General features: G+C 39.0%; 1 protein-coding gene across 2 annotated transcripts in view; it reads right to left on the bottom strand.

Moving 5' to 3' along the window:
• Positions 1-21,968, bottom strand: part of SCG3 (secretogranin III) — a 39,601-nt gene extending 17,633 nt beyond the window's left edge. Inside the window, exons 1-10 of one of the 2 annotated variants that reach the window (XM_025390587.1) lie at positions 21,483-21,968; positions 20,753-20,805; positions 20,198-20,243; positions 19,889-20,104; positions 14,827-14,969; positions 13,859-14,008; positions 10,876-11,053; positions 7,191-7,307; positions 3,793-3,876; positions 1,949-2,086 (exon numbers count right to left, since the gene is read on the bottom strand). In XM_025390587.1, coding sequence (XP_025246372.1) covers positions 1,949-2,086; positions 3,793-3,876; positions 7,191-7,307; positions 10,876-11,053; positions 13,859-14,008; positions 14,827-14,969; positions 19,889-20,104; positions 20,198-20,243; positions 20,753-20,805; positions 21,483-21,900 — 1,543 coding nt within the window. In that variant the 5' untranslated portion in view covers positions 21,901-21,968. The remainder of the gene's footprint in view (positions 1-1,948; positions 2,087-3,792; positions 3,877-7,190; positions 7,308-10,875; positions 11,054-13,858; positions 14,009-14,826; positions 14,970-19,888; positions 20,105-20,197; positions 20,244-20,752; positions 20,806-21,482) is intronic. The other variant, XM_025390588.1, reaches the window with a different exon arrangement.
• Positions 21,969-22,459: the final 491 nt, after the last annotated feature.

Here is a 22,459-nt window from a genome sequence, read left to right as displayed (position 1 = left end):
AAATAGTTTGTAATTTTATTGGTATTGTTGAGTTTCAAGGTATTGAATACATAGCTAGTTTGTTTCTCTTCTACTTCATACACAGACATTAAGCATGGGTCTATTATTAAGGGTGAATAGGAACCTGCTTCTATTTGTGTTAGCAGGAGATACTGGGTGGGGAACCTGTAAGTGGGCCAGTCTCTTCAAAATTAAGAGCTATACCATGAGCAAGATTGGTCCTTGTGATCTCATATCATATCATAACAAGGAATAAGAAAAAGTCTACCTATTCACTGCCACTGACGGTTATGCATAACCAATGAAAATCCCTTTTCAGAGAGTCCAGTGGTATGTTTTCAGATGATAAATTAGCTGGGTTCCTCCACTGCCTCCCCCAAGAGAGCACTGACCCACTGCCTCAGCTCCTAAAGAATAAACTCTGTAGATGAACCTACTAATGAGACATTAATCTCGCTGTGTCACCCAGGCTGAAGTACAGTGGTGCAGCCTCCACCTCCTGAGTTCAAGTGATAAGACATAAATAAGGTTCCAATTATATCAAAGATGTCAATATATCATAATGACAGAAAAATAAGGTAGGTTCGAACCATTTGTTCACAACTTCTGGTAAAGACGTTGAGTTTCAGAAAAATAATATCTATCTGAGACATAGAGATGTAAATTTCCACGATGTAACTAGCACAACTTTGTAACAAGGGGACTTGAACCACTGAACTATACAACTAGATCCCACATTCAGACCTGAAATCAAAGGGATAACAATTTAGAACTTATAACCTCATCGAGTCTTTTTCTTTATGGGTATGGTAAAGTTTCTAAAATCCTAGGAAGATGGCCGGGCACGGTGGCTCACACCTGTAATCCCAGCACTTTGGGAGAGTGAGGCGGGGGGATCACTTGAGGTCAGGAGTTCAAGACCAACATGATGAAACCCCATCTCTACTAAAATTACAAAAAATTAGAGGGCATGGTAGTGCGTGCCTGTAATCTCAGCTACTCGGGAGGCTGAGGCAGAAGAATCACTTGAACCCAGGAGGTAGAGGTTGCAGTGAGCTGAGATCGCGTCACTGCACTCTAGCCTGGGCAACAGAGGGAGACTTCATCGCAAAAAAAAAATAAAAAATCCTAAGAAGATGTAAATTGCATTATATATTTCATAGATATATTTATGCTATTTAAGGAAATTTGATATGTTGAATTTGTTATTTTTATCAAGTCCTTAAAAGTGTTTAAAGTTACAATCACTGGTTAAATCATTTTACAATTTTGCTTTGTTAAATTTAATTTTTCTTTTTTTTTTTGAGACAGGGCCTTGCTGTGTCACCTAGGCTGTAGTATAGAGGTGCAGCCTCCACGTCCTGAACTCAAGAGATCCTCCCACCTCAGCCTCCTGAGCAGCTAAAACTACAGGCATGCACCACCATACCTGGCCAATTTTTGCATTTTTTGTAGAAATGAGGTTTTTCCATGTTGCCCAGGCTGGTCTCAAACCCTCAGCTCAAGCAATCCAAACTGCTGGGATTACAGGCATGAGGCACTGCACCTGGTCAAATTCATAAATTTTGGTGATCTTTTTGAATAAGTAGTATGTGATTATTTAGAGGAGTATTCAGTAAATTTAAAAATATTGCTCAATAAATTCGTAAGATTATAAATTACACATTAAACAATGCACTAATGGTCATACATATTCCTTCCCAAACAGAAAAGTCCATTGAACACTAAAGACTATCAAAAGATGAAATCAGTTTGCCATCCCAGGAGACTCAAGACCATTAAAAAAGATTGCTATTCAAATAAAGATACCACATGCTAAGCCTGTTCTATACAGATTGTGTCAATTTCTCAGATGTGGTGGAGCTTGCTCTTTGGATCACCCTACCTTGTGTGGTGAAAGCTTTTGTTTCCCAATTTTATTGCTAACCTAGAGCTGTCAATCCCATACCTTTGGGTTCATCTGTCTTTCCTCCTGGGTTGGAGTTATCATCTTTTGTGGAATCCTTCAAGGTTCCATATTCCTTTTCCATCTTAGCTGCTTCTTCCTTGGTACTGTCTGTTTCTTCATGACTCTTCTCTGATGGTGCTGTAATCAGATTGAGCATTGTTGTCATAGCCCTATTTCCTATCTATTAATTGGTTCCTAAAGTAGAAATCAACTTTATTGACAAGGTACAGTTTGAGGTCAGATCATATTTTGAGTTGAATGGGATCTTAGTGCTTATCTAATCCAATCCTCTAACCCCATATCACAGAAGAGGAAATTGAAGCCCAGAAAGGGGAGAGATATGTCTAAAGTCATCCTGTGAGTTGACTTCAGACATATCGCCCCCACCCCACTCCAGCTTTCTGAATTCTGATTTGGTAATTTTTCCTTTCTGCCACACCGTGCCATTAGAGGGCATATATTCTTTGTCTTACTTTAATCAGTGTAGGTGATCAAGCCAGGATATGTCAGGTTCTGAAGTATATTTGGTGGGTCTTGATTCCAAATGATAATAACTCTATAGCTGCCCAATCTGTCCTTGACATTGCATTTTTGAAGGACAGTCTATTATTCAGAGTCACACCTAAGTATCTGGGGCTATGGGAGGACTTCTCTCCTTCTGCTCCTTTCTTCACACTCCTTTACCCCTAGGAACCTTAAATTTGAAGAAGAGACTTGAACTCTTACTGTCAAAAGAGAATAACTCTTGCTCCCTTCTCACTTTAAAATAACCATATTTCCATGTAGTAATCCTTTGTTGAATTAAAAATCATAAAACTTAAAGTAGGTAACCATTTGGAAACAATTGAATGCATTTCTGTAGCCAATAAAATATTTGGAACCTCAAGCAGTCTAACAGTAAACTTTTAAAATAAAGTGTTTTTTTATTGTAGAAAAATAGGAAGAAAAGAAAGAAATCAGTTATTGTCTGATATCAAACATCCGCTAGTGTGCTGCGGTATATACAGAGATGCATATTTTTTTTTTTCACAGCTGTGGTACAATTTTGTTCTTTGCTTGTGTCATTAACATTATTATGGAAGGATATTTCCAGGTAATTAAAAACTGCTTGAAAACATTTTAAAGGGCTGTATACTATGCCATCAAGAATATGTACATGATTTCTGTGATAGGGACAAAGAGTCAAAGTATAACAATTTGCAATTTTTGGTTGTCATTAATAGTTAAACAAATTTAAAAAAGAATCTGCCATTTGCAAACTTTTCTCTTTTTGTTCCACCCTCCTCCTTGAAAGGAGGCTTCTTTCCATAGCTCAGTTTCCTGGGGTTTGATGGGCAGAGTAGGGTGATGGGTGGAGGTTTGGAACTGATGAAATCAAGAGCGGGGGTAAAGCGCACTACCTAGGGGCACAGACCATCCCAGGGGAGAGAGAAGACCTGGGAGGCGAGAGCAGGAGGTGGGACAGTGGAGAGTGGACAGATGACCAGGGACAGTAGTCTGGAGAAGTGGTTATCTAGTGAGATAAGATACCTAAAGGAGAATTTTAGGACAGATTGCTCAGTTTTGTGATGTAGCCTTTTCCTTTCCACCTAAGATTCCTAGCCACCTCCAAGAATCTTCAGTAAAGATCTACATTATTTTTCAATGTTTTTTGAGGTCAGATTTATGTGCTGTGATTGGCCACAAAATAACCAAGGTCACATCTCATTAATCCTATGGCTGCATTTCAGATTTTAACACTTTTCAAAATCTGTAATTTTGTATTAATGTTTATTAAAGTTCATTATTTACTACTCAAAATGGTTATTATTCTAAAGGTTAGAAAAATAGTTAAATAATCGTACCTGGGAAAAGCTTGCTTATATTGTCAGTAGCATTTTTTTCTAGCTTGTTTTTGGTCTGAAGAGCAATCATTTCATCCAAGTTTTCTGGAGGGAGGAAGGAAAGAAATATAATTTTATTCCCTGAGAGATGACATCAAATTTTTACTAAAAATGTTTACATTGCACCAGAAATATCACAATAGCAACTCCAAAATATTAACACCGCTGGTAAGGTGTTTTGACCTGGATTTTATTTCTGAGAATCATAGACTCTCAGGATGGAAAGACATATAATTTGAAATCCTCAAGTTCAGCCTCCTACTCAGCTAATTGCAGAAGTCACTTCTACATCTCTGTGGCCACTGCTAGAACACTTCCAGGATTGGGAATTAGAGTGGATACTTGGAGTTTGACTTACTCAACACCTTGTGGTAACTGCACCTTGAATTTTCTCTGGGGAACCTACCACTGTCTCACTCTCAGAACATTTGACTCCACTAGTGCTAGAATAACCCTAGAATGACAAACAGGGTCTTCCATGACCTGGGCTATAATTCAAGGAGGAGCCCAGGACCCTATCCAGGTCAGTGAGACTCAATGGTAGGACCACTGGTAGAAAGAGGCTCTCTTTCCACTGGGATTGATGTGCTGTGAGGAGGTGAGATTGGGACTGTCCCAGCCATCTTGTTCCCACAGGGAGCAATCTGTCTGGAATAAATGAAGACACAAAAAGTCGGAGCTGTGAGATGAGATAAGGTCAGTTCCTCACACTGTTGGTGGAATTCACAAACCCAAAGCCAGGCTACCCCGTCACTCCATAGACTTTTCCAGTTATATGCAGCAATAAATTCCTTTTTTGCTTAAGCCAAACAGTTGGATTTCTGTCTTTCAGGGCTTTCACTAATTCATGAGAAAGAAAGTTCTACTGTCAGGTAATCTTAGGGATCATTTCCCTACTTATATTAAGCTGCACTCTGTATCCTTGTCTTTGTTCTAATTCTGCTCTTTGGAGTAGTATCATATTAAGTGTTGCTAGACAGGAGTCTAGACTGTGACTTCCTCAAGGTAGACGATGAATTAGAAACCACACTTTTTGTACTTAGCTATTCAACCAGTCACATAGCTATCTCACTACACTATTTTAGGATGAGCCTTTTCCACCATTCACAAACAAGCAAGTCTTTGCAATTAGTTTGTAAGGATCTTATTATTACTTTGTATATTTTCTCCCCAAGTAAACTCCTTTTGCCCTACCCCTATTTTAAGAAGATAATTAATATATTCTAATGTGTGATGCATTGCTTTCTTCTTGGAAATAGTTGCCATACCTGGCAACATTTGTAATCTTGATATACTGTTGAGGCCAGAATAGAAAGGCAGATCACTGCTTGTCACTAGCTCGGATGGGAGGAGAGGAGGCTGGTCAATCGTCTTCTACCCACGCTGCCCTGAGCCCCTGGGGATATAAGGGTGGCTCTCCATGGCAGCAGAAGTCAAAAGCCAATGTGCTTATACAGAAAAATTCTTAAAGACATAACTCAAGCTCTAATTGTAAAAGTTATACACACACTCTTAATACATATATGTATATAAACATGTACATATACATTAATATGTATGTAATACATATATATTTATAAACAATATTTACTTTGCATATGTAAGGAGCAGATAAAATTATTTAAAAACACAAACCTTTAGAATAAAATTTAAATAGTCTATCATAAAAATAAATAAGTAATTTACTTTAGATAGTCTTCTCTTGTGGAGTATCTAGCCTATTTTCACTGCTTTGCTCCTACAAGCCAATGTTGTCCAATAGAACTTTCTGCAATGATGACTGTATTCATTTCTGCACTGTTCAATACGGTAGCTACTAGCTACATGTGGCAACTGGGCACTTGAAGTGGGCCTAGTGCAACTGAGAAACTAGATTTTAAATTCTGTTTCAGTTACTCTTAATTTAAATAGGAACTTGTGGTTAGTGGTTACCATATTGGGCAGCACAGTTATAAGTGACAGTGGGAATATCTGCCTTGCACATAAGCCTTTGGGGCATTTCTGATTTATTTCCACAGGATAATTGACTAAGTGTGGAATTTCTGACTCACAGGGTATTGATATGAAACAGTTGTTGATATGAAAACAATGTCTTTGATCTACTGTTAAAAAAATAAAGTAGGCCCCAAAGCACTATGTGTAATATGAGCTTATTTTTTGTTGTATAAGAGAAAGAAATGACATAGGTATACACACACACACACACACAGAATAACATTTGGAAAAATATAAACCAAGATGTTACCAGAGTGTTGATGTTGTGAGTGATTTTCACTTTCTTTTTAGTACTTTTTGCATTGAATGACTTTTGAAAATAAACATGCTCTTTCACAGTCAAGGAAAAAACCAGTAAAACTACTTTCATTTAGAAAAAAAATGAGGTTCATCCAGAGTAATTCTGGATAACCCTATCTGATATAGTTTTGATATTTGTTCCCCCCACACTAATGTTGAAATACAGTCCCCAATGTCGGAGGTGGGCCCTGGTGGGAGGTGATTGGTTCATGGGGGCAATTTCTCACAAATGGCACCATCTCCTTGGTGCTGTCCTCGGATAGTGAGTGAATTCTCACGAGATCTGATTGTTTAAAAGTGTGTGGCACCTCCCCTACCCTTGCCTTTGCTTTCACGCTGTGACATGCCTGCTCCCACTTTACCTTCTGCCATGAGTAGTTGCTTCACCAAGCAGATGCTGGTATCATGCTTTCTGTACAGCCTGAAGAACCGTGAGCCAATTAAACCTCTTTTCTTTCCTTCTTATTTTATTTATTTCCTATTTATTTATTTGAGACAGAGTCTTTCTCTGTGGCCCAGGCTGAAGTGTAGTGGCACTATCTCGACTCACTGCAACCTCAGTCTCCTGGGCCCAAAGAGATTCTCATGCTTCAGCCTCCTGAGTAGCTGGAACTACAGGGGTGCACCACCACACACAGCTAATTTCTGTATTTTTTGTAGAGATGGCATTTCACCATGTTGGCCAAGCTGGTCTCGAACTCTTGGCCTCAGGTGATCCGCCGGCCTCAGCCTCCCAAAGAGCTGGGATTACAGGCGTGAGCCACCGTGCCTGGCCTAGAGTCAAATTTTTATAAAATTGTCTCCATAAGATTACTAGAAAATGCTAATGAGACAATTAATAAATGTGAAATATTTGTACTCAAGCTGGTTCTATAAAGATAAAAAGTTGAAAACTGGTTAATTTTATTTGCATATATTATCAAACTGGTTGATTCTTGCTACCCAGGTGATCTGGGAAGCTTTGGCATAAATTATCAAATTAATGAGGTCATTATTGCCAAGTCCCTAATTTACTTTGAACAGTGAAAACCACCACAGTAGAAACAAACCACATAGGATCTCACCAAGGTAGGAAACACCTTCTTCTGGAGATATTGTTCCATATTTCACCATCATCTTCACAAAGTCAATCAATGTTTTCATGATAGTAATCAGTGTTTCTTTCTCTTTTGCTTCTTTTTCTATATGAAAGAACAAAATAACTTAAAACTAGTGGGGGATAGCTTCCTCTTTCAATGTCAGTTTATAAAGTACAGCATCTTTTTGTTTGTTTGTTTGGGGTTTTTTTTTTTTTTTTTTTCCAAAGATGAGGTCTCAGTGTGTGACCCAGGCTGGAATGCAGTGCTATTTGCAGGTCTCATCATGGCTCACTACAGTCTCAGACTAAACTCCTGGATTCAAGAGATCCTTCCATGAAGTTGGAACTATAGGTAAACACCACCACACCCAGCACTAGTTACAGTATTTTACTGAAATATTTTTCTCTATATTTATAGCTAAAACCATATATATTTAACTTACAAAAAAAATCTAAGCTTGATTGGAAATATAGGGTAAGATAGATACAGCTATACTGAACTTTTTTCAGAAATAGGCAATTATAACTTCTCCAAAAGAGTTTAATTTCATTTAAAATATTTTGCTGATAGAGTAGATGATAAAGACACAGTTTTCAACCCGAGATAACATGAACTCAAAAGGAAGGGTAGAAGACTGGCAAGCTAACAACTTTTCTCTACTCAGGTGGTAAGTCTTTGAGGGCAAGAACAATCTTTATTCATTAATGAAGCTTAATTTTCTTAATTGAAAATAAGAACATACATAGTTTTAGTTTATAAATGCAAAATTGATTTTTGAACAAGATGTTACTTTTTAATCTTTGTTTCATTTGAAAGAATATATGCGTATAGTAAAAATATTTCAACTACTCAAAAGTAAATAAAAATGGAAAGTAATATTCTCTTCCTCATCCCCTCTAACTCTCTTTAAGTAACTATTACTAGCAGTTTCTTGGGAACCCTTTTTCTTTTTCTTTTCTTTTTTTTTTTTTTTTTTTAGGTGGAGTCTCACTTTGTCACCCAGGCTGGAGTGCAGTGGCACCATCTTGGCTCACTGCAATCTCTGCCTCCTGGGTTCAGGAGATTCTCCTACCTCAGCCTCCCGAGTAGCTGGGATTATAGGCGTGTGCCACCACGCCTGGCTAATTTTTGTATTTTTAGTAGAGATGGGGTTTCACCATGTTGGCCAGGATGGTCTCAATCTCCTGACCTCAGGCGATCCGCCCGCCACGGACTCCCAAATTGTGGGGATTACAGGCATGAGCCACTGTGCCCGGCCTCTTGGGAACCCTTTGTATTTGACATTCTGTTCTGCATCTTGATGGAACAAAATGGATAATGATGCCATAATAGCTGAGAAAAAAATATTAATTCTAAAATCAGAAAAAAACATCAGTTTCCATTTTTGAAGAAAAGAAAAACTAAGATGCTAGAGGGGAGCCCATTTTCCCTATTCTTTGAGCTTCCACTGAAAGATTTTCTCTAAATACTCCTAGCCTTTCCCCCTTCCTCTGCATCCTCCCCCACAGATATGGTTGGTAAGCAACAGCCATTAGCCTATGTTTCTCAGCTGGTGGGGATTTGGAATCTTTCTTTTTTCCCACTTGCTTGGAACAGTGCAAGGCAAGAACCTGAGAAACGAGCTCGTTCTGCAGACCCAAACTATCCCTGAGACTGGCTGTTGATCTAGATGGAGGAGTAGGGAGCAAATAAGGCCACAGTTGGCTCTCACATGAAGCTACGTTCTGCAGCCCCGTGTTTATCAGCAACAGAGATGATATTTTGGTTTCCTGCCTGCTTTATTCATTCTTAATTTGTTGAGACCCTGGGCAAGAAAGACAGATGCTAGCAAAGAACTCAGTATAAATATTTAAATTAAAATCATGGGAAAATAAAGGCAATAAGAAATGAGGTGAGGAAAATGGAAAGATAAAAATGAATAAGGAACATTTTATACAGTAGCATTTTTAAAGATGCCATCAAAGTCATGGGTTGGGAGGGAGGAAAAACGGGAGAAGAGGCAGGGGAAGAGATCTTGGAAAAGAACTGATAAATAGTAACTTCAGCTATCACATTATTTGCTCAAGGGCACATCCGTAAAAGTACTTGGCATCACGCTGGTGCTCTTCACTGATGAGAAGTGACTCACCAGGATGACAGAGGTTCTGAGTTGGGCATCTGCCAACCAATGGGGCAAGATGGCTCAGAATGGACCCTCTACAAGCCCTGCAGAGCCAGCAGAGTGGTCGGTGCCATCTGGCCAATGTCTGGAATTGAAGCACAAAGGATGTTCTCCAGAAATGAAAGCTTATTTTAAGGTCACTTCTTGGGAGAAATAGATTACAGTTATAGAAGTCTTTATATAAATGTTCAATCTGGGGCTGAATCCTTGAACAGGGAAAGGAAAAGCCATGAAGGCAGTCCAGAGCATCTGTTTGAACAAGAACAACAGAAACATTGCACATTATTATCCTCCTTGCAGATTAACCAAAATAAACATGGACTGAATCCTCAGTTAACTCAGTGCACCTAGGAGCAAAGAGATCAGCATGAATGACTTTGCTTTAAAAAACAAAAACAAAAGCAAATAATTTCCCAAGTGTGTTTTAGGCTCCTGGCTTTCTTCAGTCTAATGTTCTCCATTTTAACTCTGAAGTGAAAATGTTCATAAAGGCTGAAGCTGAAACTGTTCATAAAGAAGTCTTGAATAATCTTTTGAATTAGGTTTCATACACTGTTTCCATTAAGGAAAGTGAGTAAAGCCTTTGAAAGAAAGATATGTTGCAAATGGCAGGATTTCCTTCCTACTTTCGTGTTTGTGTATGTGACAACATGTATGCCACTAAAAAAAAGTCAGGCAAAGAAAGACAAATACTGTAGGATCTCACTTATATGTAGAATCTCAAATAGTCAAACTCATAGAAGAAAAGAGTAGAATGGTAGTTGCCAAGGGCTAAGGGAAGGGAAAAATGGGGAGGTGTTGGGGTCAAAGGGTACGAAGTTTCAGTTATGCAAGATGAATATATTCTGGAGAATGTACAGCATGGTGGTGATAGTTAACAGTCTTGTACTGTGTACTTGAAATTAGCTAAGAGGGTAGGTCTTAAGTGTTCTCATCACACACACAAAAAGAATAAAAGAAAAAAAAGAAAAAAATGTTAACTGTGAGGTGATAGATACGCTAGTTAGATTCATTGTGATAATCATTTCACAATGTATAAATGCACCAAAACATCAAATTGTACACCTTAAATATATATGATGTTTGTTTGCCAGTTATACCTCAATCAAGCTGAGAAAAAAAGAGTTGCAATAAGAGTTGAGGTTGAACTGGGTAAGGGCAGGGACACTGCCTGGTTCATATCCATCTTGGTGCTAGGTCTTTTCCGGTACCTTGTACATAGCACGTGTCCAGTATTTGTTTGCTGAACAAATAAATGAACGTTCTGTTAACAAGAAGATTAAATTATCCAGAAACATCACCTTTCCTGATTATCCTTTCCTAAATATTTTCATAACTGGTATGCTCCTTTGGAAAAAAGAAATTGATGTGGACCGTTTTCCCCAAGCCCACAGTGTATGTCATTGAAGATTATATTTGGAAACTGAAAACAGGAAGAAAAAAACCCACCCACACATTTCCTGGAATTCCTCTTTCTGTTCCACATAATCACAACTACACAGTGGTTACCTGAATCAATACTTTTCAGTAATGCATAGAAATTTGGGAAATACTGGAGTTCCTCAAAGTTGTCTTCACTGTAGGTTTTAGTTCTCCTTTCCAAGCCATTTGTCAAGGTTAAGGTGTTAGATACTGTTTCATCGTTTTCTCCCTTAGTAAGACCATCTTGAATTGCTGCCATTGGAGTCTCCAGTGGGGAAAAAATCAATAAAAAATAAACATTTTGTTAGAACTAGTGAAACTCCAGCTTGATTCCTTCCTTTGTGATGCCCTTAAATGTGAAGAGAAAGAATTCCCCCACCTTTGCAACCTCCTGCAGGTTCAAACCCATTTCTAGACATGTGTGCTCTTGTCATTTGAAAAGGTTATTGAAGCTTAGGGAAAGGAGCTCTACCTCAAGGGAAATCCCCTGAAGAACCTGGCTCCTGCTCAGGGGAAAAAGGGGAATTTCTGGGCTCCTTCTCTGACCATGTTTACCTCCATAAATTCTCATGAGTCTGTCCTCGAAAAACTGCCTTTTAAAGAAGAGGGAAACTTTGAGTTCACAGAATCCACCAAGAGGGCTGGTGTCAGGATACAGGAAAGCCTGTTAGAATGTCTATCCCTAGCAGGGCAGTGATACTTGGGAATTTCTGAGTAAAATTTAAGTGCTGTCTGGATGAGTGTACAAAATCCTTTCTCTCAGACCTGATATTTGTTCCATGGCTCCCATCTTAGTAAATGATTCATTCTCTGTTCAGTGAACTAGATAGAAATTTAAGAGCCTTTCTTGCCTCTTCTTCCTTTTCCCCCATCCAATCAATCAGTAGCCTTGTTGGCCCCGCTTTCAAAATTTATCCCAAATTTGCATGTTTCTGTCTCCACTATGCCACTCTAGTCCAAGCAGCCTTCGTTTCTCACCTGCTAGCTGCAACACCACCCTCCCCAAATCTGTGCCCAACACTGCGTTTCCACATTGTAGCCAGAGTTCTCTTTTTAACAGTCTGATCATGTAACTCCTTTGCTTAAAATTCTTCAGGGGACCAGAAAATTCTCATGGTTCTTACAATAAAGATCAGAGTCCATCCATGGCTCCTAAGGCACTGCATGGTCTGGCCCGGGTCCACCTTCCCAGTCTCTTCTTTTTTTGCTCTTTCTTTCTGTGCCAGCAACACTGTGCTTGTTTCAGTTGCTTGGATACTCCACACATCCTTCTCTGTGTGCTGCCTCTCATGTTCACAAGTTAACTCCTATTTGACCTTCGGTTCTCAGTTCAAGTTACTTCCTTAGGGAAGCATTACCTGAGCCTAAGTCCAGGTCAGGTTCCTTTTTTGAGGTCTCACAGAACCATGTTTCTTTCCTCAGAGCACTTAATGCAATTGTAATGAAAATACATGATGATTTAAACATGATCTACCTCTTCCACTAGACTTTGAGCTTCATGATTAAGGGATTATGTCTTTTTAAATGGGCATGGTATTTCCAGTGCTTGGTACAGAGTTGGTATTCAATAAATATTTGTTGAAAGAATATTTCATTTGTATTTAATTTGCATTGATGCATTCAGGTAACATGAGTACACAGGTCAAGCATGTGAACATTTTAGAGATGGGTGAATAGGATTATGTAATGGGAGTGAAGAATTATGGAAATAGCTATGTTAGTTGTTAGTTTTAGCTCAGACTGGTAAGCCTGGGTGAAAGTCATAAGGGTTTTTTTTTTTGATAAATCTAGAACTTTTTTTTTTTTTTTTGAGTGGGTGAATCTTCAAAAGCTGCTTTAAAAGATGGCAGCTGTTGAGGATTGGAAGTAAGGAGAGCAGAGGAAAGTTTTTAGGCTACCCAGTAAAAAAAAAAAAAAAAAAATACAGACCCAATTTCTATTTTCTAGCCTCTCTAAAACAGAATTATCAGCCTCTATAGTCTTTGTATTTGAGATAAGATGTTGGAGGAGATGAGGAGCCATGGGTGTGGGTTCTTTACAGAAGAAAATCAAAGGACAGATGAGGAATTTGATATCCCCCTATGATCAGTTTCATCTAAAGTTTTAGAGAGAATTCAAGGTGGGGAGAAAGATCTCAGCAGCTTGGTTGGTGCCAAGGAAAAAATGAAGAGGCAAGGAGTCCAATAAAGGGAAGGAAGGATGAAATTAGCCTGGGTAAATAGGCATCTAAACCAATGAAAAGGGGAAGGAGCAGGTGGAAGAGCACTGCCAAGAACAGAGAGGCAGCATTAGGTAGCTGGCTCTGGGGAACACAAAAGCTGGTGGAGCAGACGATCTAGTCAACCCACTTCTTTGTGGGGGGACTGGGCACAGATGATGACATCTGCTGTGAACAGATGTTGGATACCAAAGGAACTGTGAGATGTTTGGTTGCAGTTCACTGGGACTGTACATATAGTTGTTATTATGTGATATTGTTACTTCACATATTATTATGTATTATTTTACTGTGGGGTATAAGATGTAATCTTTACCAAATAATAGACTATAACATAATCTTTACATTATTTTCAAAGTGGAGATCATTTATATTTTTAACTTTTTGGTATTTTATGCATATACATATTTTTAAATTAATTAATTAATTTTTTGAGACAGGGTCTCACTCTGTCACCCAGACTGGTATGTAGTGGTGCCATCATAGTTCACTGCAACCTCAAACACCTGGCCTCAGGCGATCTTCCTCTCTCAGCCTCCTGAGTAGCTGAGACCATAAGCTTGTGCCACCACACCCAGCTAATTATTTTTATTTGTAGAGATGGGGGTCTCACTATGTTGCCAGGACTAGTCTTGAACTCCTGGTCTCAACTCCCGCCTCAGCCTCCCAAAGTGCTGGGATTATAGGTTTGAGCCGACATGACTGACCTGACTATAAATGGGCTAAAAATGCCACATACCTCAAATCTTCCTTGGTATCAAGTAAGGCACTAATTATTATACAGATAGAAGTACACACACACACACACACACACACATCCATCCATGCAGATACGTATACACTCATACATACCACTTTCTCTGGTATTTTTCCAGCCTGATTCTCAGTCCTGCTAGTTGGCTTATTGAGATCCTCCTCATAATTATTGGCTTCCTTTGAGATTAATTTTTGTAAAACCTCCGCTACTTCATCTTCCAGTGTATGTGCTTGGCTTTCTGTGATCTGTCATAAAAAGGCAAAACATATATAACTGCTATATTCCCAGTCCTGTGATTTAAAAAGAAATGCGGACTAAACTGTAGTCAAACATATATTTTTTAAAGAGGACTCTTCTGAACCATCTTTCAGACAGCCTTCACTTATGCCTGCACCACATACTAGCTGTTATAGGGATTGCTTGGCACTCCTGGAAGAAGTATATTTGGGCCCACCATGCAAGCTGTTAGTCCTATCTCTTGAAACCCACGGACCACATATTTTGAGAAACACCCGGAGCATTGCTCCACCACAGCTTTAGGTCATAGTCAGATAACCTTTGACATCCCACAACATTAGCATCTTAATAAAGCCTGCCAGGGCCAGGTCAGGGCAGAGGAGCCAAGCTGAGGTGGATTCAAATGAGATCACCTGGAGTTTCTAAAATATAGATCACATGCCTTTGCTCCTGTTATTTCTTTTTTGTCACATACATGTCTTTTACCTCTGCTGGTCATATCCTAACTATCCCTCTAAGCTTCCTTCATGCACCTCTCCTCTGAAGCCTTTCCTTACTCCAGTTGGAATAAGCTATTCTCTGGCTCTTATGGTTTTTAAGCAACTGGCATTTGGGGCATGTGTCTAGTTCTACTTGCCTAGTTCTTCTGATGGATGATAAACTCCCAGAAAAAAAGAATGGTGCTTTACTTTTTCTTAAAACCTATGGGTCCTAGTAAAAGGAAGACACATGATAAACACTTGGCTACTTGAGACAAGTGACTTGGCTTCTTGGCATACTCTAAACTGCACTAGGAATTTGGTTTATTTCCATGCACATGACTTACAAGGCCAAGATTCAGTAGTTTAGAAACAATCTTGTCAAACACTGCTCTGTCATTTTCTTCATAAATCCTGGTAGCGATTTTATGGACAATGTCTTCAGCAGTTAAAGGAGTCCCGTCTAGTTGATGAAGACCATCTGGATCATCTAGACAGAACGACCACAACTTCACACCATAGTGATCATAGATCTGTTTCATGCATCATATTATACTTATAATCTGTACTTCACTTTTGTACACTCAGATATGTTTGAGATGTATTTATGGTGGTTCTTGGTCCACGGAAACCCTTAGTTTGAAATAAAATTGATCTTCATGTTAAAAACTTAGTATGATAATGGACATTCTGGAACTTTCTTAGGTGACTATAAGAGGAAGGAAGAGCTAAAGGCAACACAAAAGCCCTCTCCATTTATTGTTATCACAAACAATACAAACCATATTATACCTTTTATTAACATAGTATGCCATATTTATATAGCATGTCATATTATTCAATGTACCCTTCTATATATTGTATGATTTGATATTTCAGTTCCATACAGGGAATAGATTGTTTGGTAATATCCCCACATGTACTACCTTTGCAGGCAAATTCCTGGGGTAGGCGCAGGGACCTCTACCTCACACCCAGAATCAGAGAGTGTGTACTGAAGATTTTATGACTCACCTAAAATAAATATTTACTTCTAACTGAACCTGTATCAGAGTGTCTTTATGTAAAAAAGGCAGCTTAAAGTAACAAGACTCATTCTTAGAGAACAGGGAACTTACTTTATGTGCCTGGAATTTAAACTTTTGAAATGTGGCAACAGATCTGCACAAAGCAATATGTAAATCTTTGCAGAGAAGCATGCTAATATGTACCCTTGGCTTTCCTAGAAATACATTTGGCAATACGACTTCAGACCAAAGTAAGGGCCCATCCTGAGGGAAAGGGCTAGTGGCAATGAAGCATTGTAGCACATCCATGGAGATCTTCCAGGAATCAATTATTAGTCATCTCCAATCTATACCACATTGAATGGATCAAATTTACAAGACTCTTAATTCTCCCTGTTTCCTCCGGGAAGACTGGAAAGATCAGAATTTTAGCCCCAGTGATATCTCTGGTTAGCTATATCCTTGGATCACTGTAAAGGAGTCTAATAAGGTATCTATTTCATGGGATTGTTGTGAAGATCAGATGAAATAAAATGTAAAAGTACCTTTTAGATTGAAAAGTACTTAAGGTCAATGCAAAAGTAATCGCGGTTTTTGCCATTACTTTTAATGGCATTACTTTTTAATGGCAAAAACCGCGATTACTTTTGCACCAACTTAATATATGAAAGCTAAAGTATTATTGTTATTATGCACGATACATTTGTATTTTGAAATAAAGGAACTGCAATTATCTTCTAGAGAAAATGGAAATTGAATCTCTGGCCAGATTCTGCCCAGACAATCCTCATCACACTCACTCAAAGAAAGAAGAACCTAGTATTTCTCTTCTGATTCTGCTCTTTTCTTCCATGGGTTTTGGGGATTTGGACAGGGAATATCTCCTTTGGCTTTTCTTTCAGACTCTATGAAAATAGAAGTATATGCTGCCTCAGGCAGAATATCTTCTTCTTGTTTGGAAAGAAGCTTAGGAAAATGAGTAGGAGTAAGTATACATGGAGGACTGGAAGTTCTCTGTCAGTACAAAATTGCCGAGCTGTTGGCCAGCCCATGAGCCATGAGCCCTTCGAGCTGAGTACCAGACAGACAAAAAAGCAGAAAAGCCCCTAAGAAAAACAAAACAAACAAACAAACAACAAACATAAAATCAGTTCTCCTCCTGGCTGACTGAAAATTTGGTTCATCATCTATTTTTCAGAAGCAGAGACTCACTATTATGTGTCTGATTTTTCCATTTGTGGGTTGCAAGTCAGGCCCTCGGGAATACACAGAGCAGAAACTGCCCCAGTCTATGCAGAGGTGGAAGAATGTATTTCCCTTCCCACTTATCCCTCAGGATCCGTAAAAGGAGGAATATTGGTTGCCTGCTAAACCTGGAAAATAACTGAGATGATTGTTTTTCAGTCCATTTACTTCACAACAGGGAGGATGTTAGTAACCCACTGAAGAGACTTTGCTCTGCTACACCGCTGTACTCTCTTGAGCCAGGAACTTAGGTCTCCCCTAGCAGCGCTTTGCTGGATGGGGTAAACAGTGGAACGTGTGACCATTGCTCCTCACCTTTCCCTGATTTCCTTCACTCTTCTAAAATGGATAGTATGACCCAGAATGGCTTCCCTCCTGCTCATGAAGGGGTATTTCACCCTCCATGTATAGACTCCCAGAGGGGAGCCAAACATGGGTTTAACACATAACTTTTGTTAAGTAGCCACAACATTCTAAGTGAATGTCAAAGGGTCATGTCCCAAGTCATCATCTGCCCAGTTATGTTTTGAATCCCTAGCATCTAACATAGCACTTGACATTCATTTGTTCAATATATTTTAATTGAAGCCTTACTATGTGTCAGACACTGGAAATAGAGTGATGTAAAAGTTAGGCATGCTCCCTGACTACACAGGGCTTATTGTCTAGCTCATAGTCCAATACGTAGCAATTGCTCAATAAATATTTGAATGCATACAGGAGGCCCAAAGCACTGCTTTATAAGAGAAATTTGGAGAGATCCTAAATTGTGCATACTATAGAAAACAGTGAAAAGGAGAATTGATGGGTCCTGTATCACAAACCTGTTTGGAAGCTTCCCAAAGGCAAGAGTAGGTATGGGAACACATCTGGCAGAAGTTAGCTTCCTTTACCTTCCCCTCTGGGATGAAGTCTACATGCATCTGAGGCTCTATTCAACTTGGTGGCCAAAACCCCCTGGTTTCAGGATTTCCAGAGCACAAGGGGAGACCAGAAGCTTACTCACAAATCATTGTCTCCAAGAACCCTGGCCGGTCTTTTCTGTGATCTCAAGTGGAGTTAATACCTCCTACAGTAAACCTGAAGTCATTAGGACTAGCACTTGGTAGTTCCAAACATATTTGGGATGGTAATAAAATGTTGAACAGTTAAAAAATTAGTTGCTCAAGTTAGTAGTCAGATCAAAAACAGATCTATGTCTCTGCCTGCATGTACAACCAGTTTGACCAATCCAGCCAACTCAATATTAGATTATTCTATTAAATCAAATGATCACTTCGGCTGCAGTGGTTGAATCTGTTTTGTCTGCAGTTATAATCAGTGTCTATTTGTAGTCCCAATATTTTAGGTAAAAAAGTTGAATTCAAGATTTTAAAAAGTAAATTTCCCTAAGTAGCATGGCATACGATATATGTCAAAATATATACCCATTGCCTCCATTCCACTTCATAGGTACACAAGACACTTTGGAATACTCCTAGGTCATTATGTCCTATGAAAGTCCACTATTTAATTGTCATATAAAAGTCATATATTTAATCATCATTTGTTTTCTGTCAGAGATAATCAGCATAAATCTCCTGTAGCCATGGAACAGAATAAGGACAGGGAAGAAACCTGTACTTACTCCTAAGCACTGGTTCTCAAAATGAAAAACATACTTTTCTCCTTAATGCCTAGGTATGGCAGTTCATTTATTCCCTCATCTGTTATTTCATTCGTTCATTCATTCTTTCATAAATTTATTCAGTAAATTCATGGGCTTCCAGGCACTGGGGTTACAATGTCTCTATTCTTATGAAGTTTTCAGTTTAGTTTTGGAGAAAGGCATTAATCATAGATAGTCACACTTATGAAGGTAAGATTACAAACTTTATGAAGTGCCATGAAGGGCAAGGACAAGGTTTCTATCAGGTTATGTGTGCTGGATGAACCTAGAAATGTAGTCAGGAAGCAGTCCATGCAGGACTATGCAAGCTTCATTAAAGACTTTGGTTTTCCTGTTTTGTTTGTTTGCTTGAGACGGAGTCTGGCTCTGTCGCCCGGGCTGGAGTGCAGTGGCGTGGTCTTGGCTCACTGCGGCCTTTGTCTCCTGGGTTCAAGTGATTCTCCTGCCTCAGCCTCCCGAGGAGCTGGGACTACAGGTACCCACCACCACTCCCGGCTAATTTTTGTATTTTTAGTAGAGACGGGGTTTCACCATGTTGGCCAGGTTGGTTTTGAACTCCTGACTTCAAGTCAGGAAACTATCACATTGGCTGCCAAATGAAGAATGAGTTGGGGAGAGGCAGAGTGGTTGCTGGGAGAACTGTAGATTTTGCAATAGTTTACATGAGACATAATTGGAGCTTGGACAAGGATTGGAGTTTGCACAAGTATAGAGAAAAACAATTGAGAGATGCATAAGACCTAAAATTAGTAAGTTTTGGCAGATTAGAATTTGAAAGGTGACGGAAAAGATAAGTAGTTTGATCCTAGATTTCTGTCTTTAAAAAACTGAATGGATAGTAGTGTCTTTCCTAAAGAAACAGTACTCTAAGAGAGCTAGGTTGTGAGGTGGACACAGATTATGAATTTAATCATGGGCATGCTAAATTTGAGGTGCTTCTGAGACTGCCAAGGGAAACTGTCAAATAGGTAAACAGATAAATAAGTGTATAGCTAAGAGAAGCCTGGCCTAGCGATACAGGGTATCAGGATATAGATGTAATTGAAGCCATGTAAAGGTTAGGATGACCTACAGAGAAAGGATATGACTAGGAGAAAACATTGAAAAGGAAATAGTGGATATTTCACATTTTTGGGTAGGGTGGGAGGGTACTTTATTGATCTAATTATTTGAAAATTATGATATTTTGTGTGTACTAATTTTTAAAGTAAATTTGAATGTTCAAATGAATTTAATAACATAAAATGTAAATACTAGATTAAAAATGTTTTCAGAGCATCGCTAAAGGAATTTTTAAAGGGAAAATAAAATTTGGCACTCTGTGGAGCTGGGGCTTTACACATTATTGTAAATAGATGCTTTATCTCAATTTTTGACTTGACTAATAAAGGATTATGAATGTTTAAAAGATATTTTTAAAATATTGGACTTTCTCTTAACCCACTATAGGGAACTCCACGTTAACAAAAATTCTTTTTTCTCATTTACCTTGAAATTTATGATCCAATCCACTCTTAGTAGAATCATAATCATCTATCAGTTTTCGATTCTTGGTTGAATCAACATCTTCCACATTCAACTTATTATCAAGTGGGGTGCTTCTTATAGATTGTCTTTCTTTCTCCATTTTTTCCTTTTCTGTTATTGCCTTTAGCAGGTTCAAGTTATCAACAAAAGAATAGTTGCTCTGACCTGGCTTGTTTTCTGGAAGAAAAGCCCCAAACCAACACAGCCATTTTAGTTCAGATTCTCATAGCCTACATTATTTAAATTAACATCAACATGATTTCTTTTTACCTAGAGGATATGTTTTTTTAATCTTGTCTGCTTCTGCTTCAGCAATCTGTGAACAAACAGGAGATAGACCTGGTTTAAAAATCATTGCTCCACCACTTACCAAGTATGAGAGCCAAATGATTTACTCTCCATGGGATTTAATTTTCTTGTTTGTAAAATGTGGATAATTCCTATTTCAGAGCACTGTTATAATTATTAAATGAGATAAAATTAAGGGCAGATGCTCAGTAAGTGTTAATTCCTTTCTCCTATAATATTGGTGAAAGAGAAATCTCTGGTAAATTAGGCAATCTTACAACAGAGTGGATGTGATACTGAGCTTACTGGGTTATTATATAGCTACTCTATGTATTCAATATACAGAACTCAATATAAATAACTGCTAGGGCACAGAATTTACCAAAACTAGATTTCCCATCCTAATTGCTGTCAATTAACTATTAAGTTCCTGATGTTTGTAAATTCAAAATGACCAAAATGTCACAGCATAATTACATTAAATAATAATAACTAAATCAAAATGAAATAGCATTCATAATGTTACTTTTGACCTACCTGTTCATTCAAAGGTCTTTCTGCACTTAATTCTCTATTATGTAGAGATTTGTCTAGAATAAACACACGTGAATATAAATTTAATTGTGCATTGAAAGACAAAATATGCCTCTTATTAAATAAAATCTTTATAAAAAGGAAAAACAAACATTAGGAGAAATAATTTTTGGATAACTATGAAACAAATACTAACAAAGATTATCAAGATTATACAATAACAGTAATTATCAATATTGCCTTGTTTATTATCTTGGTGTATCTCCTGAGCTGACAGAATCACACTTTTTTTTTCTGACCAGAAATTTAACATATAGTTCTAACACTAGGGTTACCAGCTCTTCTCAACTAGAGAGAGCATAATTTGGATTGGTATTATTGGCACACTAAAAGCTCTTTCATCATATACTGCCTATATAATGAATAGACTATCTGAGAAAGGTTGTAAGGCAACTAGGAAAAAATCCGAGCCACTTTAGGTGAAAAAGATTCCCTTCCCTTTTCAAAATAAGATCTTTAAAAACAATCCATATTACTGCTCTATCATTTTAAAAGTGAAGAAAAAAATCTGTCTTCTGTCTCTAAATTCGAACTGATTTCTCTGTTCGTATTCATGTATATGATTTGATCAGAAAACGAGGCAGGGTGATTTACAGCTCACGTTATTATACCAAACTTTACCTTTTGGTGGCGAAATAAAAGGAAGGTAGGAAGAAGAAAAGTGCTCACATACCTTGGCTGCCTCCAGGTTTGGGGAAAGCTTGAATCGGGAGCGCTAACACCAGAATCCAAGTGCCGGTCCCGAGGAACCCCATTCTTCCACGCTCGGCTTGGGTCACAGCCCGGCGCTGGGCTCCTGGAGCTGTAGCTTTTGTTATGAATGAAAAGGAGGAGTAAAAACAGGAAGAGCCAGGAGGGCGGGTGTGGGGCGGGAGAGGGGCCGGGACTGGGCGGCCGCGGGATCTCTGACACTCGGGGGTGAATGGATTAGCAGGGTTGGGGCACGCGGGAGTCACGTCTCCAGGTGGAGGGGAGCGCTGTCCGCCCCGTGGGTGCTGAAGTTCCTGTGACGCGGAGACGGCCGCGCCAGGGCGTAGCTTTACTCTCGCTCCCTCCTGGAGAGGAAGTGAGGGAGGAAGCGCATGCTCCATGAACGCCAGAGGCGGGAGGGGATGGCGTCAGTGACTCCAACGCTACTCCAATCCCCCGGGAATGGAACAAAGGAGGAGCGACCGGCCAGCTGGCGTATTTTCTGTGCTGCAGTCCTAGGGTGCTCCTGGGCTCAGGGTCAGCTGGCTTGCCCTAAGCGTGACAGAATTGTCCTAACCTCCCAAGTAAACGTTACCTCAAGGGCCAAATGCCTTCTTTGCGTGTACACCTGTCAAGGAGATTTAGATAACCTTGTGCGAGGAGTTCTGCTTTGCGATTCTTCTTTCGGGATATCTGTTCCAGAATCCCTTCGTTCCATTCACCTCGTGTACCCAAAAGGTAGATATAATTCTAATCTCTTTAGAAAAGTCCTGCCTTTTGTGGTCTGTGTTGACGTATCAAGCATCCCTCAGCTCTACCGAGTCTTTTGAATTGGGAAATTCAAGGAGCAGTCTTCCAAATAGTCAGATTGCTGCAACACACTCTCACTCTCTGATGCTGAAACACAACAACAACAAAAACAATTTTTTGCCTATTCCCCTAAGAATGAATGTCTCCATC

The sequence above is a fragment of the Theropithecus gelada genome, chromosome 7a, assembly GCF_003255815.1.
Source record: "Theropithecus gelada isolate Dixy chromosome 7a, Tgel_1.0, whole genome shotgun sequence".
Taxonomy (NCBI): Eukaryota; Metazoa; Chordata; class Mammalia; order Primates; family Cercopithecidae; genus Theropithecus; species Theropithecus gelada.
The sequence above is the reverse complement of the archived record's forward strand: the minus strand, read 5'-3'. Positions and strand labels throughout refer to the sequence as shown.